The following is an 18917-nucleotide window of genomic DNA, read 5'->3' on the forward strand; positions in this document are numbered from 1 at the left end:
TGAGAGATGTTTACAGATATTACAGATTGCAAGGAGGTGCCCTGAGAGGTGGAGGGAATGGGGTGTTATGTTGAGCAATGTTCCTTCTAATTTTCTTTGGGTGCATGGCCTGTTTATTACACTGCGCGGTACATTCCAGACTGCTGCACAGCTGTATGCACATGTTGGAGGGAACATTGATATTGACATGTTTTTATATTGAGTTACTGAGCAAGTGTTTCAAGAGAGTTTCATACAGATGGCAGGGAGAGCTAATGGATTATGGCTAGAGTAGCTTTGGGAGTATTACAATGGATCTCAGCCTCAATCTGGGGAGGTGAAGAATGAGACCGAGTTCCATTCCTCATCGCTGCCCAGTATTGGCGGGTGTTTAGGTTTGGCTGCCAGCTGAGACTTTGTTGGCTCCACTCTTACTATGCGTTGTCTGCTGGTACCTGTGTACATACATAATGAATGACCACTCGAATGATGTACTGGCGGGATGGCCATAATTGTACCCTATCAGGAGTCAATGGCATCAGGAGAAAAGGGGAGATAACAACAACAACTTGCATTTATCTAGCACCTTTAACATAGTAAAACACACCAATGTATTTCACAGGAGCATAGTCAACCAAAGATTGATACCAAGCCAAAGAAGCTTGAACGTTTGGAAAGATGACTAAAAGTTTGGACAAAGAAGTCGGTTTTAAGGAGCACCTTAAAGGAAATGAGAGAGGTGGAGAGGGTTGAACAGGAAGCCCCAGAGCTTAGGGCCTAGGCTGTCGAAGGTATGGCCGCCAATGGTGGAGCAATTAAAATCGAAGTTGTGCAAGAAGCCAGAATTGGAATAAAAACAAGAAATGCTGGAACCACTCAACAGGTCTGGCAGCATCTGTGGAAAGAGAAGCAGAGTTAACGTTTCGGGTCAGTGACCCTTCTTCGGAACTGACAAATATTAAAAATGTCACAGGTTATAAGCAAGTGAGGTGGGGGTGGGGCAAGAGATAACAAAGGAGAAGGTGTAGATTGGACAAGGCCACATAGCTGACCAAAAGGTCATGGAGCAAAGCCGAACAATGTGTTAATGGTGTGTTGAAAGACAAAGCATTAGTACAGAAAAGGTGTTAACGGACTGAATATTGAACAGCAGCAAGTGCAAACATGAAAAAAAAAGTGGGTAAGCAAACTGAACAAACTAAGATGAAATGAAATAAATGCAAAAAAAGGTTGTAAAAAATGTAAAAAAGAAAAAAAGAAAAAAGAAAAAACAATTGAAAATGAAAGTAAAATGGGGGGCTGTCATGCTCTGAAATTATTGAACTCAATGTTCAGTCCGGCAGGCTGTAGTGTGTCTAATCGGTAAATGAGATGCTGTTCCTCGAGCTTGCGTTGATGTTCACTGGAACACTGCAGCAATCCCAGGACAGAGATGTGAGCATGAGAGCAAGGGGGAGTGTTGAAATGGCAAGCAACCGGAAGCTCAGGGTCCTGCTTGCGGACTGAGCGGAGGTATTCTGCAAAGCGGTCACCCAGTCTGCGCTTGGTCTCCCCAATGTAGCGGAGACCACATTGTGAGCAGCGAATACAGTATACTACATTGAAAGAAGTACAAGTAATTCGCTGCTTCACCTGAAAGGAGCGTTTGGGGCTTGGGATAGTGAGGAGATGAGGAGTGCAGTGTTCTTGGAGGGTTTAAGGCTGGAGTTGGTTACAGAGGTAAGGAGAGGTGAGGCCATGGACGGATGTGAACACAAGGATGACAATTTTAAAATTAAAAGCATTGCCGGGCCAGGAGCCAATCTATGTCAGTGAGCATGGGGCGATAGGAGAACAGGACTTTGTGTCAATTAGGTTGCAAGCAGCAAGGGGGAAATAAATTAATGATACAGATGATAAACCTTCAATAGATTTAAGATTGGAAAAAAAATTCCTTCAGGTCAGTGGACGTGGAGAATAGATTCCAAGCACAAGATCTGGCCTGGCACTCTCAGTGCAGAACTGAGGGAGTGCTGCATTGTCAGAGCAACTGTCTTTCAGATGAGACATTAAACCAAAGCCCCATCTGATTTCTCAGATAGACATGAGATTCGATGGCATGATTTGGAAGAATACCTGGGGACTTCTCCCCAGTGACCTGCACAATATTTGTCCCTTAACATCACTAAAAACAGATTATCTGGTCATTATTACATTGCTGTATGTGGGATCTTGCCGTGTGCAAATTGGTTGCCGTGTTTCCTGCATTACAACAGTGACTACACACCAAAAATGCTCCATGGCTGTAAAGAGCTTTGGGACATCCTGTGTTTGTAAAAGGTGTGATATAAATGCAAGTTCTTCTTCCAGAAATAGATTTAGGGTCAATTGAAGGCTTAGAAAGCGGGCTGAGTTGCTATCTGTTGAGAAGAGGGATTGAGGATTAGAGAAATAATAACAGCCCTGCGTTAGTTCTTTTCAAGAGTGGTAGAAGAAGGAATGTAGTTTTCATTAAAAGAGGAGATTAAAAATTGCAGTGAGAGATTTCAAGCATGGATTGGGGCTGGAGTGGGTTTGATAGATGGAATGTTTTTGCTGCAGACTTTGTACTTGCAGTCGAAGTTGTCCATTGTACTGCTGGAATTAGTGGATTCTCTGAATGCGAGTACAGCGCTCTCTTGTTGGACCTAGCACACCTTTTGAATGTGAGTTCATTACTCTAGTGCCTGAGCCAATCTACATGGTGGTGTCATTTCTTCTGAGGCGATTGAGTGAACTCCAGAGACACAGTTACCTCTCTGATCTGCAGAGAGAGATAGAGAGAGAGAGAGGACTCAAGCAGAAAGCTGAGAAATGAGAAGATGAGAGCAAGCCAAGGAAAAGGGCTGGAAGAGGAAGTGAGTAACTTGGGAATGCAATTGAAAAGGATGGGGAAAAGAACAGAGAAAGGAGGAAAGGCAGCCATTTTAAACTGGAACTGTAACATCCCCAGTTAGCTGATGGCAGGCTCCTCTGCCAGTGCTCCTGTCAGGGAAGGCAGTTTGAAGATATCTACGTGGACTGGGTGATTGGTCAAATCTCCACCCTTACTAACCACAAGTTCCTGCATGTATATCCACTTTTCCATGGTAACTTTCAACAGTTAGATCTATCAGTGGCCAGCAGTACTGTTTAACTGCCTGTATTTTGTGTTGGGGACCTGTCCTTGTCGAGTGCTGTATGATTGCAACTGCTGGCAGGCAATGGGTTTGAAAGTACAGTCACTAAATACTTGCATTTCTCATGGCCTGAGGTCACTCAGGGAGTTGTTTATTCACTGGCGTGCAACAATAAAGTATTGTGAAATAGAAGTGTGCTTTTTAAATGGACCCTGACCCTGAGGAAATACAACAAGCTGTGAATTTACACTGGAGTTTTCAAACGTATGCTATTAGACTGATGATGTGTATATTACACATGTAGGGTCCTATCAGCACTCCTGGGCCCTTAGGCAGCTATCTGCAGTTTTGTTAATGTACTGCAAAGGATCAGCAATGGTTGCATCAAAGATGTTTGCACATAAAGTAAATTGTTGCACTTTTAGTTCCAAAGGGGTTTTCAGTTTAATTCAAATGCACATTATTCCACTTAAAGAAGGCTTCCCCACTGACGGGGGACTGCTAATGCCCAGCCATGCCCGATGGGGTGTTGAGCCTTGCATCAGGAAGGTCCCAGGTTTGATCAGTGCTGATTTGAACTGACGCTATGTGCCTTGCTTGGAAAATCCCCAGTGCACCTACTTGGGGGAGCCTGGTCTCCTGGATGTAAATGCTGGGACTGACGAGGAAGGTGTATCTCATGGGGAAGATATTTGAAAATGGTCCTGTTTACCTAGCTGCAGGGAGGCACTGGGTCTGTGCACATTGTTATTGGTTGGTGCTAGGCCTGGTCGGGCTATGATTTCCTTCTCCAGTGGCTAGGTTCTCCACAGCAGTGAGTTCCTGAGCCACATAGACCCAGTTCAATTCTTGATCTAATTTACCAGACCTCAGCCAGGGTTACTGTTGAGCTCCTACATTTAGCTACTGAGAGACAATCAGCCAGAGGTCCTATGCTGATTGCTAGTCAGTGACCCCTACATGTACAGGTGTCAGGTGAGGACACATTTGGGTTCAAGTGTGATGCTTTTAAAGGCGAATAGCCACTGATGCTGCCTGCTTAGGTCAATAGATGGAGAATGACTACTTGGTGGGGGTTTCCAGAGGATGCTGCAGCTCATGAAACTACACCCAAGCAAGGACTCAACATCCTGGAGAAAGAAGAGGACATGGGTCCAGACCAAGCTGTGAGATTACAAGACAACAACATTAAGTTGACTCTCATGATGTCTGCTGTGTTATGTTACAGATTGTAACCAACGGTTACACACTGCGGGATCTTCTGACTGATGCAACAAGGGATGATTTGAAATACGCCCAAATAAGGTAAATGCTGTAACTGAATTGCATTTCCAGGAAACGTTCCTGTCCCTGGTGAGCTGTGGTTCAGTGGTAGTGCTCCTGCCTCTGAGTCAGAAGCTCGTGGATTCAAGTCCAACTCCAGAGACGAGAGCATGTAATCCAGGCTGACATTCCAGTGCAGTACTGAGGGAGTGCTGCACTGTCAGAGGTGCTGGCTTTCAGATGAGATGTTAAACTGAGGCCCCATCTTTCTGTTCAAGTTGATATGAAAGATCCTGTGGCACTATTGGAAGAAGAGTGCAGAGTTCACTTGATGTCCTGGCCAATATTTATCTCTCAACCAACATCACTAAAAACCGATTACTTGGTCATTTATCTCATTGCTGTTAGGGAATGTTGCTGTATGTCACTTGGCTGCCATGTTTCCTACATTACAGCTCCAAAAGTAATTAATTGGTTGTAAAGCACTTTGAGACGTTCTGAAGATGTGAAAGGTGCTATATAAATGCAAGTTCTTTCTTTTCCTTGTTTGTCACAAGCCATTCCCTCAACATTGTGATTACACAGGACATCATGGGGCTAAGATTCGTTTTCCATTTTAGTGTACCAGCAGCCCATGCCACATCGTGCCCACTGATGTCACTGGAAAAGGAATCAGATGGAATGGAAAACAGACAACTGATTCCCTATTATAAAAGCAAAATACTGCAGATGCTGGAACCCTGTTGCCTGGTCTGCACTAACGTGGAAGATCAGTTTTTATCTCCGTATCTCAGCATGAGCTGTAACAGCTAGATAGTCTCTCCATGGTGTGCTGGTGTAGATTTACAGGGACTTGTACCTTGCTGCAGATTCCATGTAATCAGAGCCTTCCCCTGAAAGTGTCCCAAATATTACCCAACTTGAAGCAGTTTAACATTATTGCCCCAGAGACTGACGTTTTAACATGCAGATGGTATAGCTCGGACTTGCATTCCCAGTGTATTAATGGACAGAGAGATGGGGCAAGGAATACCCAGATTTACAAGGCTTGCTAGTGGGTAGTTGTTTTGGTTAGGAACTCAAACTCATAAAATCAGCCCTGTGGTCTCACAAGTACCTGAGGTAAAGATGCCTGGAAGGAGAGCACTCATCCAGGTTTCTTGGGACCCCTTCAGCCTGGCATCAGACTGGGTACAGATCTTACTGAATGGAGTCTTCATTGCCTGATGGTTGAAAGCTAACCAGTTACTCCCTTTAATTATGAGAACCTGTAAATGGCCTTCCAAAGATTTCAGGACAATTTTTTACATTGAATTTGCCCCAATTCTTTTCTCCAATTCTCTCCTGAAGGAGCAGACTGTCACTGAGGTTCAGTTGGCACCAGCTCCCCTCTGCCATCTCATCCAAATAGGCATCCTTCGTGCCTGAGCCAAGCCTGGTCGTGCCATTACCTGAGATCAGTCCACTTGGTTTGGCTAGTAATGGAGGCAGGGACTGGCTCAGTGTGACATCGGCCACCTGTGTGCTCTTCCCACTGCATCTACACCACGTACGGCATGTAGACCACTTGCCCATCGCTTGTACATCACAAACTGCATACTTGTACACAACTTGTATTCCAATTGCACACACATGCTTCCACCAGGAGTGGGAACAGTGGTTAACATTCCCATCCCTAGTCCAGGGATGCCAATTACACACCACAACTCTCCTTGTTGAGATCAGCTAAATTGACATAGGTCAGGGATCAGACCTGGGAGCTTTCTGATCTGCGTGGCTCAATACTGCAGTATACAGGTACATCTGTGAACTGAGACCTTGGTGAAACCATACAGTGGCACCGTCGGAAGATCCACTGCCCTCGACTCTCACATTCAATCCAAGAAACAAGTGGTCGTTCCATGACTAGTTAGCTCCTTGTTTCATGGGTTACAACATTCCAATATCCATTATATATTGGGAGCAAGAGACACAACCACATACAGAGTTGTGGGGTAGGGGGAGATGAGAGACATGCCTGGGATTTAGAACTGGGAAGAGGCCACACAATCTATTCCACACTAACTGGTCTCCCCATGAACCCCACGCGAGTTATGCCCATGCTCAGAAAGAACTATTATCGGGGAAGTGTAATGTGAGTTCACAGACATTGTTAATGTGATTGGACTGTTCCTTCAGCTACAGCACATGGTGTTCCCAATTACACTGGATTCCCCAAATTGCTCTGTGAACTTCTCTTTGGTCCCTTTAATTAAATCAGCGCAGAAGCTGAGATTTCCACAGAAATAGTATAAGAACATGACTGGCTGCTCCCCAAACAGAGTGAGTGGGCTGTTATTAAACACTGTGCCGTGCTAGAAGATGTGGCAATTCTTTGCCTTTTGTTGTCTCAGTTTAGCTGCTCTGCATACTGAGAAAATTGTTGGGCAAGGCCCTTTATATTACTGCGTCAGCAAATTTACCAAACATTTGGATTTATACATTCTAAATAGCTTTGTGTGTGTGTTTAACAGTGTGAGTATGTTTTCAAATGCATGTGTGTGTGAAGTGTGCATGTGTGCAGGGTATGAGTGCGCATGCTTACGTGCATGGGGGCAGGCACCCTGTGTATGTGGTGTGTGTGTGTACGGGGCAAGTGCATCTAGTCTTCATTCAAAGATGCTTAAATCAGATTATCTGTTAATTCAAATTGAAATTGTGCAATAAAGGCCCCTGATGCTGTTTTATTTGAATTGTTTAATCTGTATGTGTGTATATATGTAAAGGAAAGAAAGACTTGCATTTATATCGTGCTTTTCATTATTTCAGGATGACCCAAAATGCTTTACAGCCAATAAAATATTGTTGAAGTGTAGTCACTGTTGTAATTTAAGAAACGCAGCAGCCAGTTTGTACACAGCAAGCTCCCACGAGCAGCAATGTGATAATGACCAGATACTCTGTGTTTTTTAGTTGGTTGAGGGATAAATATGGACCAGGACTTAAAAAGAACTCCTTTGCTGTTCAAATATTGCCATGGGGTCTGAGAGAGCAAACAGGGCTTGGGTTTAACATCTCATCTGAAAAATGGCATCTTTGACAATGCAGCACTCCCTCAGTACTGTGCTATGTGATTCTGTGCTCAAGACTCTGGAGTGAGACTTGAACCCACAACCTTCTGACTCAGAGGGGAGAGTGCTACCCACGGAAACACAGCTGGCACCATATGTGTAAATACATATAAATATACAATACCTCAAGGATGTGACAACCTCCCAGCTGTGGCACTGAAGATCTGTGTGCCAGAGCCAACTGCTCCCTTGGCCAGGCTATGAAACTGGCATCTACCCGACAATGTGGAAGGTTGCCCAGGCATGTCCTATCCACAAAAGACAGGTTAAGTCTAACCCGGGCAATTACTGCCCTATCAGCCTCCTGTCAATCATTAGTGAAGTGCTGAAACAAGTCTCACATCACTGTGCCTTCATTGTGACTGGGTTAATATCCTGGAATGGACTACCTAACGCCATCATGGGACACCCAACACCACAAAGACTGCAGCAGTTCAAGGAAAAGACCACCAGCAATAAATATTGGCCTTGCCAATGGTGTCCACATCCTGAGAACAACCCCCACCACATATAGCGGGAGCATTTGTACGAACGTGCTTTGCCCGCTTTACGTGATGTCTGGTATAACATGGCCAGGGCTGTCGCAGGTTACTATAGGGAGACTTAAATATCTTTTAATGCAGGTTCAAAGATACTGATTTGTTTATTTTAAGAGACATTGCAGAATCATGTGGATAAAGACTAGTATCACTGAATGTGAATTCCAGATCAAGCCATCATCACATGTACTAATTAAGATGAAATTCGGAATGAATGACAGTCAAATGGTTGCAGAGATCAGCGATTGACTATGTGCATTGCAAAAGTGAATCAGAATAAACAATGCTTACTTAATCCCTGAGTAGTTGGCAGGAAAAAAGATGGAAGCGCAAGGAGAGAGCCAACTGTGCAACAGCCCCGACAAACAAATTTCTCTGCAGCACCTGTGGAAGAGCCTGTCACTCTAGAATTGGCCTTTATAGCCACTCCAGGCGCTGCTCCACAAACCACTGACCACCTCCAGGCGCGTATCCATTGTCTCTCGAGATAGGGAGGCCAAAGAAGAAGAACAGTATAGGGAGTAATTGTTAGATTCCAGAATTTGAAACAGCTCTTGGGACGATAAATCAGCCATAGCGCAATTTAATAACAAAATAGATTTGAATCCTGGATAAGTTTAAGAGGTGGAAAGACTGTCATGTTAATTTTAAAATGGTGTCCAGCAGCCTCAGGAGCTGTAGAAGCTACGGGTGGGGGCTTTGGACTAAATGCTGGGTAATCGCACTTTAACTAGGTGTTGAACAGCTGCTTGAACTGCCTGAAATTGCTGGCCAGCTTAACGCAGTTTCTGCCACTCTTTTGTAATTTATGCCTATGGTGATGGAAAATAATCAGTGGCATTTGCCTGATGTAGGCAGGTGGTCAGGGTACATAGGGATGGTGTAAGAGGCGGGAACTGTAATAAGATATGCAATGGGCCAGAACTTACAGGGATAATACTAGGGAATTTAATGCACACGGCGCTATCCGCGTTTAAATAACCCAGCAACTTGTGGCGAGGAAGAGATACCCTGAGAGTTGTGAATCGCTACAACTTGCTGGATGATTCACGCTGCTCCTCTGTTAGCCTCGTGAAAGCAGGAGCTCGCACTCAACATTCCCGTGCGTTTGATGAAATTGCTGCATTTGTAAAGTTAAGCTTGTTGCAGAAAGTTAGGGCTGATAATTTACAGCGTGTGGAACCTTTTAACAAGGAGATTTATGTTCCTGCAATGCCATTCAATCACTCCGGCCCAGAGAAGGTACAGTTGAAACTGTGGAGTCTCAATCTTTTCATCTCATTGGTGAAAGATGCATTGTTGGTCTGACTCTTCAGCCAGGTCCGAAATGCCCTTTTGTCCTCACTGTGCCATTATCGGCTCACTCTGCCAAGCAAGTTACAACACGAAACATTTTTTTCAGTTGAAGGGTGCAGAAAAATGTCTAATTAACAATTCCTGCTCCAGAAAGTTCTGGGCCAATATGTATGTATGTATGTGTATTTATATATAACAATATATGTGTGTGCACATGAAAGACTATGCATTTACATGGAACATGACATTTCTTGGCAGTCACTAAAAGGGTATCTTTCTGTGTTAGGGGTGGAATGTTGTGCAGACTCTGGGCTGCAATCAGTGCCCACAGGAAGGTGGAGGGTGAGAAGTCGCCGCTTAGTTTTTGAAAAACAGACGCTGTCAATCACCAGGGTCAGACTAAACACCACGATACGGAATTGACAGAGACACCGGCAAAAGGCTGATCGTGAGAACACAAGGCCTGCACCGTAACAGCAGTGAAGGGACTGAGGTGGGTGCTGCATACTGCCTTCTGTTGCTGGGAATGGTGCAGCCAAGACAGCCACAGGTTTAACACTTGGAGCTACATCCACTGCAAATATGTTTAGACCTGATTGTGCAGTGCCAGACAGGTGGTAATGATTTGATGTTCACAACTGACACTCGATGTGGTATTCATGACTTCACTGAATGTGATATTCACGACTGACGCTCGATGTGATATTCATGGCTTACGCTCAATTTGATAATCACGACTGATTTGATTTTCACGACTTGATACTGTGCCACAATTGTTTACATGCAAATAACCTGTGCCGCAAACTTTCTATGATTAACCATCAGGTCCACAGGGTCACATAAGCAGGAGCTGGCACTGGGCTGGAACTTTCCACATGGTCCAAATTCTTGACAGGTACTTTTCATGTTGTCCCACATTATGGAGGGTGAACAAACAATTTACTTTCATTTGGTTTCAAAGGGAAACATTCCAAGGAATGTCTTCCAAGCCACATTCCAAAATCTGATTTCCTTGCGTTATAATTAAGTTTGCCAAATCTGTTTGGACGTATTCCTGTAGGTTATATCACATGACCTCCACCAGCAATTTTCCTCATCGTCAATAATTTCAGAACGAATAATTGAAACTCTTTAAAGAATTTTTTTTTTAAAAACAGCTTTTGAGAGGCCCAAAAGTTTTTCTCCAGGGTTGCACAAGACAGTATCCAGGAGTTCTGATGAAGGGTCACTGACCTGAAACGTTAACTCTGTTTCTTTTTCCACAGATTCTGCCTTACCTGCTGAGTATTTCCGGCATTTCTTGTTTTTATTACAGTATCCAGGGGATTAGTTTTCAATCCCTGGAGATTCCAGAACAATCCTGGGGGATTAGCAACCTTGTCGTGATAGAGGGAGATATGTCCCGCGCAGTGACATTTATTATTTATTTTAGAAAAACGTATATTAGAACAATATATTAAAATAATTCATACATTAATAACTATTCTTTAATGGAGGTGATCTAGATTCCTGACAAGCACCTAACTTCCAACTAAGATAACAAATTGTCTCGTCACTTAAATTCATTCATCCCGGGATAACCCAACACAGACTAGAAGTGCAACATTTGACTTTCCTGGCATCCACAAACCTGAACTGCACTGGGAAATACCTGAGCCACCAGGGGAACATTCCTAATAATCCTGCTGTTTCTGTTTACTGGGAATCTGTAAAGCAGTGCATGGAGTGGTCATCCAACTGCAGAGGATGCAGTTGTTTTTATAAACTAGCCAGTAACACACAGCTGGAATTTGAAGCCCCCACAAGCCCCAGTGTCTGGCCCTGAACTATTTGAACATCTCATGTCATTGCAAGTTTATTACATTTAAGGCTTTTTGCTCTACTTGCTGTTAATTGCACTCAGTGAGTGTCTGTGCCTGTATGCAGCAAGACCTGGACAACATTCACGCTTGGGCTGATAAGTGGCAAGTGACATTCGCGCCACACAAGTGCCAGGCAATGATGATCTCCAACAAGAGATTCTAACCATCTCCCCATCTAATTCAATAGCATTACCACCGCTGAATCCCCTACCATCTACATCCTGGGGGTTACCATTGAACAGAAACTTAACTGGACCAGCTATATAAATACTGTGGCTACAAGAGCAGGTCAGAGGCTGGGAATTCTGAAGCGAGTAACTCACCTCCTGAATCCCCAAAGCCTGTCCACCATCGACAAGGCACAAGTCAGGAGTGTGATGGAATACTCTCCACTTGCCTGGATGAGAGCACTTCCATCAATACGCAAGAAGCTCGACACCATCCAGGACAAAGCAGCTTGCTTAATCAGCACTCCATTTACCACCTTAAACATTCACTCGCTCCACCACTGGTGCACATTGACAGCAGTGTGCACCATCTACAAGATGCACTGCAGCAATGCACCAAGGCGCCTTAGACAGCACCTTCCAAACCTGTGACCTCTACCACCTAGAAGGACAAAGGCAGCAGATGCATGGGAACATCACCACCTGCAAGTTCCCCTCCAAGTCACACACCATCCTGACTTGGAACTATACCGCCACTCCTTCACTGTCGCTGGGTCAAAATCCTAGAACTCCCTAACAGCACTGTGGGTGTACTCACACCAGATGCACTACAGCAGTTCAAGAAGGTAGCTCACCACCAACTTCTCGAGGGCAATTAGGGATGGGCAATAAATACTGGTCTTGCCAGTGATGCCCACATGCCCTGAATGAATAAAAAAGTAACCTTCATACGATGGTGGTCAATCCACCTTCGGTAAGGTGTTGGGACTAGGCTGTCTGGCCCATTCAACCTGCTCTGCCACTTAGTTAGTAGCCTTATCTTTTTGATTACTGTCTCCTTAATACTTTTATATGAACATAAGGACAGGCGCAGGCCATTCAGTCCCTCTAGCTTGTTCTATCATGTTACTCAAGCATGGTTTATCTGCACCTCAGCTCCACTTTATCTGCCTTTGCTCCATATCCCTCAATACCCTCACCTGACAAAAATCTATCAATCTCAGACTTCAAACTTCCAATCAACTCCTAACAGCCACAAACTTTTGGGGAAAAGGATTCCAGATTTCCAGTACTCTTTATGTGAAAAAGTGCTTCCTGCTCTCACCCCTGACTGGCTGGCTCTAATATTAAGATGATGGTGCCTTGTTCTGGAGCGCCCCACCAGCGAAAATAGTTCCTCTTTATCCACCCTATTGAATCCTTTTAACATTTTAAACATCTTGATCAGATCACTCAGTCTTCTAAACTCAGGGAAATACAGGCCGCGTTTAAACAACCTGTCCTCATAATTTAACCCTTTAAGCCCCAGTATCAACCTGGTGACTCCAAAGTGAATATATGCTTCTTGAGCTGCAGTTCCCAGAACTGAATGCAGTACGCCAGATAGGGTATGCCTAAGGCTCTGTACAACTCGAGCCTCACTTCATTACATTTGTATTTCAACCCCAATGAGAGATGGGTCAGCATGGCATTAACCTTTTTGATTGCTTTTCTGCTGGTCCACTAGCTTTTAGTGATTGATTGGACTTCCCAAATAAGTACCTATTTCTCATCTCAATTGATTCAAAATCCATGGCCTTCTGGGACAGTGCCAGCTACATTTTCACAACGCTTTCAGTGAAGGCTTTTAATTTTCTCTGGATTTTCCTCTAAATAGTTAAATTTGAATTCCAACATTATCTTTGTCCCCTCTTGGTATCGCAGCAAGCTAGTAGATTGGCACTTCAGTAGTATCGACCTGCCACCTGTTGCCATTCTCTACATGGATGGCATCAGAGAGATTTTGTTTCGATCCTCCACCCATCAGCCCAGCAAGGTGCACAAATAGTAATGAGATAAATGACCAATTAAAGGAAAAGCTGCTGGCCCTGACACTGGGAAACTCCCCCATTCTTCTTCAAATTAGTGTTAGAAGACTTAAGATTGAGTAAAATGGGCCTATATTCTCTGGAGTTTAGAAGAATGAGACATGATCTCATTGAAACGTACAACATTCTTTAAGAGCTTGACTGGATAGATGCTGAGAGACTGTTTCCTTGGCTGGAGAGTCTGGAACTAGGAGAAATACTGTCAGGATAAGGGATTGACCATTTAGGACTGAGATGTAGAGAAATGTCTTCACTCAGAGGGTTGTGATTCTTTGGAACCTCTACCCCAGAGGGTTGTGGATGATCAGTCATTGGCTATTTTCAAAACTGAGATCAGTAGATTTTTGGGCACTAAAGGAATCAAGGAATATGAGGATAGGGCAGGAAAGTGGAGATGTCAAAGTTCAGCCATGATCTTATTGAATGGCAGAGCAAGCTTTAAGGGCTATATAGCCTACACCTGCTCCTATGCCTTATGTTCTTATGTTCGGTTAACACCGAGTGCTACCCCTCTCAGAACAGTACCTTTTAGAGAATTATTGAAATAGTGACTCCATCCAATGCTCAGCTTCAACTTTTCAGTATCAGCTGTAGCTCAGTGGTAGCACACTCACCTAAATCTGACATTTGTGGGTTCAAGCCTCATTCTAGAGACTGGTGCACATAATCCAGGCTGACACTCACAGTGCTGCACTGTCGAAGGTGCTATCTTTCGGATAAGACGTTAAACAAAAGCTCCATCTGCCATCTTGCATGGACATAAAAGATCCCATGGAACGGCTCTGAAGAATGCAGGGGAGCTCTCCCAGTCTCCTGCCCAATGTTTATTCCTCAAGCATTGCTAATTGGTCATTTATCTCATTACTGTTTGTGGGACCTTGCTATGCACAAATTGGCTGCCGCATTTTCTACATTACAACCGTGACTACACTTCAAAAAGTACTTCATTGGCTGTAAAGCGCTTTGAGACCTCCGGTGGTCGTGAAAGGCGCTATATAAATACAGGTCTTTTCTTTTTCTCATTAGTGGCTGCACTTCACAAAAATGTATTTAATTGGCTGTAAACACTTTAGGACACCCTGAGGTCATGAAAGCTGGGATGTAAGTGCAAGTTTTTTTTCTCTATAAAAAAATGTTAAGGTGACTTAACTTTTCCTTTATAAACTGTAAACAAAGAAAAGTTATCTTTCTTTGAATATTTTGTTAAATAAAAACTATTTTTCTTTACTTCAACATTCTGGCCTTTTATTTTCTCATCGGTGTTAGAAAACCAACTATCATTTCATTGAGGCAGTGCTGGCGGGTGGGATCAGGTGCTGCTGTTCCCTCACACTTTGGGATGTTTTCTAACGTCTGCCCTCCCTGGGCAATGCTGCTCGCCAGCCAGCCTGCTGAAGTAGTCGGATGGAGGGCAGTTTCTACGCAGGTGACATTTGTTGCTATCTGTAACTCGGCTGTGTAGTACACAACACTTTAATAAATATTTGGTACTGTACTGTAGTGGTCATGTTATTGGACTAGTAATCTAGAAGCCTCGGCTACTAATCCAGGAGAATGTGAGTTCAAATCCCACCTTGGCGGTTTGAGTACTTGAATTTAGATTCAATCACATAATTGGGAAATAAAATGCTGCTACCAGCATGAGTGTCCCTGAAGCTGTTGGAATGTCATTAAAAACCCAACTGGTTCACTGATGCCCATTAGGGAAGGAAACCTGCCATCCTCACCCAGTCACACAGCAATGTGGTTGACTCTTACCCTGCCCCCCCTCCCCCCACTCCTCTAATGGCTCCGAACAAGTCACTCAATTGTATTAGCATCTGGGGTGGGCAATAAATGTCGGCCAGATACCGGGAATGAATTTCAAAAAATCATTCAGAAGTTACATCACTTACCAATTCCAAACACCTCACCCGTCACACTTATTAATGATTTCTAGTAATTCTATGAAACACAGCAGATTCGTATGAAAAATGTAACCTTGAAACAAGTATTAACTTCACCTCAGCACTCTCACTTTTTAAATCATAAGGTTGTGGGTTCGAGCCTCACTCTAGGACTTAAGTACATAATCTAGGCTGACTCCCAGTTGTCTCCCAGTTAAGCAACAGCTCAACTTTAAAATTCTAATCCTTGTTTTCAAATCCCTCCATGGCCTCACCCCTCCCTCTCTTTGTAATCTCCTCCAGCCCCACAATGCTTTGCGATATCTGCGCTCCTCCAATTGTGGCCTCTTCAGCAGCCCCGATTTTAATTGCTCCGTCATTGGCGGCTGTGCATTTAGCTGCTGAGGCCCTAAACTCTGGAATAACCTCCCTACACCTCTCTGCCTCCCGACCTCTCTTTCCCCCTTTAGGACACTCCTTCAAACCAACCTCTGTGAGCAAGCTTTTGGTCATCTGCCCTAATATCACCTTATGTGACACCTCAGTATCAATTTTATTTCTTTATAAAGCTCCTGTGAAAAGCCTTGGGATGTTTTATTACGTTAAAGGAGCTAAATAAATACAAGTTGTTCTTGCTGATGCTTCTATGCAGTACTGAGGGAATGCTGCATTGTTGGATGTTCCGTCTTTTGGTTGAGACGTTAAACCATATAAGATCCTGTGGCATTAATTATATTTTATTTCCTTCTCGACCTAACTTTACCTTCATCTGCTGTAAAAAAAAATCTTTTTACTGAATATTTTGTGAAATAACTATTTTTCCTTGCTTCAACACTCTGGCCTTTTCTTGTAAGAAAAGCAGGGAAATTCTCCTGGTGCTGTGGCCAATATTTATCCCAAAACCAGCACCACCTAAAACTGATTAACTGGCCATTTATTTCATTACTGTTTGTGGGATCTTGCTGTGCACAAATTGCTTGCCACGTTTCGCTACATTACAACAGTGACTGCCCTTCCAAAAGTACTTCACTGGCTGTGAAATGCTTTGGGAAACCCTGAGGGCTGTATGAATGCAAACTTGTTCATTCCTGTGAATGTGACATGAACAATCACTTTGAAATCAGAGATGGGAATGAGTCCCACATGAGCACTTCATGATTTGTGGGCCGAAATTTTACAGCCTCCAAATGAGTGGGCGGGTGTGGGTGTAAAATTGAGTGGGAGAGTGGGAGATGGGGGTGGGGGGGGGGGGTCCATTCTCCACCCTCTTCCGCCCCAGCTGAACTTTTACGCGGGGCGGCGGCAGAGAGAAATGACTCGCCTGCCTGCCCCAGGTCAATCAAGGCCTGACAGCAAAAGCTTCAAGAACCCTGCCTGGTAAAACCAGGCAGCCTTCTTGCGGGTTGGTGGGGGGGGGGGGGGGCTCTCCTGATTGGGCACCCTGTGCCCCACAGAGGGCCACCCACGAAGCCCCAACTGTCCCCAACGCACAATACTCCCCCCGCCCCCTCTAACCAACTCCCCGCCCTGCCTCGCCAGGGCCCAGCCAATTGTCCCCGGCGAGGCCCGAATAACTTATCTGTCTTCCGGGGTTGTCCTTCACCTTGCTTGCGATGGCTGGGTGTAGTCCCGACAGTGGCCACCGCTCCCGGTGGCACTGCTGGGACGAAGTGCTGCCGGCCCACTGATTGGCTGGCAGCTCCATTTGGCGGGACCTCCTGCCTCAGAGAGGTGGAAGTCCTGCCCAAGACCAATTAAAGGCCTGGGGAGTGAAAAATCCCAGCCTGGCTCCCCAGGCCTGGTGGAGGTGGGCTCGCCACCGACTTTTTGGCCCTTGAGCGGGGCCTCCCGCCCAATAAAAAACTCCGGCCATGATATCTGGCAGATTTAATTTGCTTGCAGAGATGAGCTCTTACATCCAAGGTGGAAATGTTCCAGAACGTGTTTTTGTTTCAGCTCCACCCTTTAATTGTTGGTTTAGCTAGCAGCTATTTGACTGCGGTGTGCATTAGCTGGGATTCAGGTTAGCTGTAATTACTGCTAAGTAAGACATAACATTTCCCCCCTTTTTAAAAAAAAACACACCCCATTTTATTATGACCGCTAAGAACACAAAAACACTTACTAACTGGATAGCTCCATCCCAGCCCTCACCTGGTCTTCACCAGAGGAATTCACCAGAGGGACAAACCTGCAAAATGAAATGTTAGTCAATCACAATTCCCTCCAATGTGTTACGACCCAGTGAGAAAGGGGTCTCGGGATCCCTCTCAGCCGTCACCTGGTCTTACCGTAACAGGGTTTAATTTTAAACACACCGTTTTTTTAGCTCCCCCTTAGTGACTCCTTGTTCACTAACTTCCAATTATAACCCAAAGAAACTAGCTAAACAGGCTTTCTTAGGTTTAAAGAGAAAAGGTTGAACTTTATTAAACTTAAACTCTAATTCGGTTAATGCCTAAGGATACGCGACACGCCCACACTAGCATGCATATGCGATACACACATGCAGATAGACACAGAAAAGAACAGAAGAAATAAAGTGGAAAAGTTTGAGGCAATATCTGAAGATGGTTTTGGTTACTGTTCTTTGAGCTTGCTGTAGAGTCCTTGATTGTAGGTAGATCTTGCTTTTCATTGGGGCCCAGTATTAGAATTAGAATTAGAATTAGAATATTACAGCGCAGTACAGGCCCTTCGGCCCTCGATGTTGCGCCGATCATCTGACCTACACTATTCCATTTACATCCATATGTCTATCCAATGACCACTTAAATGCCCTTAAAGTTGGCGAGTCTACTACTGTTGCAGGCAGGGCGTTCCACGCCCCTACTACTCTCTGCGTAAAGAAACTACCTCTGACATCTGTCCTATATCTTTCACCCCTCAACTTAAAGCTATGTCCCCTTGTGTTTGCCATCCTCATCCGAGGAAAAAGACTCTCACTATCCACCCTATCTAACCCTCTGATTATCTTGTATGTCTCTATTAAGTCACCTCTCCTCCTCCTTCTCTCTAACGAAAACAACCCCAAGTCCCTCAGCCTTTCCTCGTAAGACCTTCCTTCCATACCAGGCAACATCCTAGTAAATCTCCTCTGCACCCTTTCCAAAGCTTCGACATCCTTCCTATAATGCGGTGACCAGAACTGCACGCAATACTCCAGGTGCGGCCTCACCAGAGTTTTGTACAGCTGCATCATGACCCCGTGGCTCTGAAACTCGATCCCCCTACTAATAAAGGCTAACACACCATATGCCTTCTTAACAGCCCTATTAACCTGGGTAGCAACTTTCAGGGATTTATGTACCTGGATACCAAGATCTCTCTGCTCATCTACACTACCAAGAATCTTCCCATTAGCCCAGTACTCTGCATTGCTGTTACTCCTTCCAAAGTGAATCACCTCACACTTCTCCGCATTAAACTCCATTTGCCATCTCTCAGCCCAGCTCTGCAGCCTATCTATGTCCCTCTGTACCCTACAACACCCTTCGACACTATCCACAACTCCACCGACCTTCGTGTCATCCGCAAATTTACTAACCCACCCTTCTACACCCTCATCCAGGTCGTTTATAAAAATGACAAACAGCAGTGGCCCCAAAACAGAACCTTGCGGTACACCACTAGTAACTAAACTCCAGGATGAACATTTGCCATCAACCACCACCCTCTGTCTTCTTTCAGCTAGCCAATTTCTGATCCAAAGCTCTAAATCACCTTCAACCCCATACTTGCGTATTTTCTGCAATAGCCTACCGTGGGGAACCTTATCAAACGCCTTACTGAAATCCATATACACCACAT

The 18917-nt window shown here is 44.5% G+C and overlaps 1 protein-coding gene across 5 annotated transcripts in view; it reads left to right on the forward strand.

The window, feature by feature from the left end:
* LOC137347077 (mitogen-activated protein kinase kinase kinase 5-like) overlaps positions 1-14454 on the forward strand; it is a 296319-nt gene extending 281865 nt beyond the window's left edge. For 4 of the 5 annotated variants that reach the window (XM_068011119.1, XM_068011121.1, XM_068011120.1 and 1 more), the window contains 2 exons: positions 4345-4421; positions 9611-14454. In XM_068011119.1, the coding sequence (XP_067867220.1) occupies positions 4345-4421; positions 9611-9692 (159 nt within the window). In that variant the 3' untranslated portion in view covers positions 9693-14454. Of the gene's footprint in view, positions 1-601; positions 803-4344; positions 4422-9610 lie in introns of those variants that run through there. The other variant, XM_068011123.1, reaches the window with a different exon arrangement.
* The last annotated feature ends 4463 nt before the right edge of the window (positions 14455-18917 follow it).

This window comes from Heterodontus francisci, chromosome 31 (genome assembly GCF_036365525.1).
Source record: "Heterodontus francisci isolate sHetFra1 chromosome 31, sHetFra1.hap1, whole genome shotgun sequence".
NCBI classification, from domain to species: Eukaryota; Metazoa; Chordata; class Chondrichthyes; order Heterodontiformes; family Heterodontidae; genus Heterodontus; species Heterodontus francisci.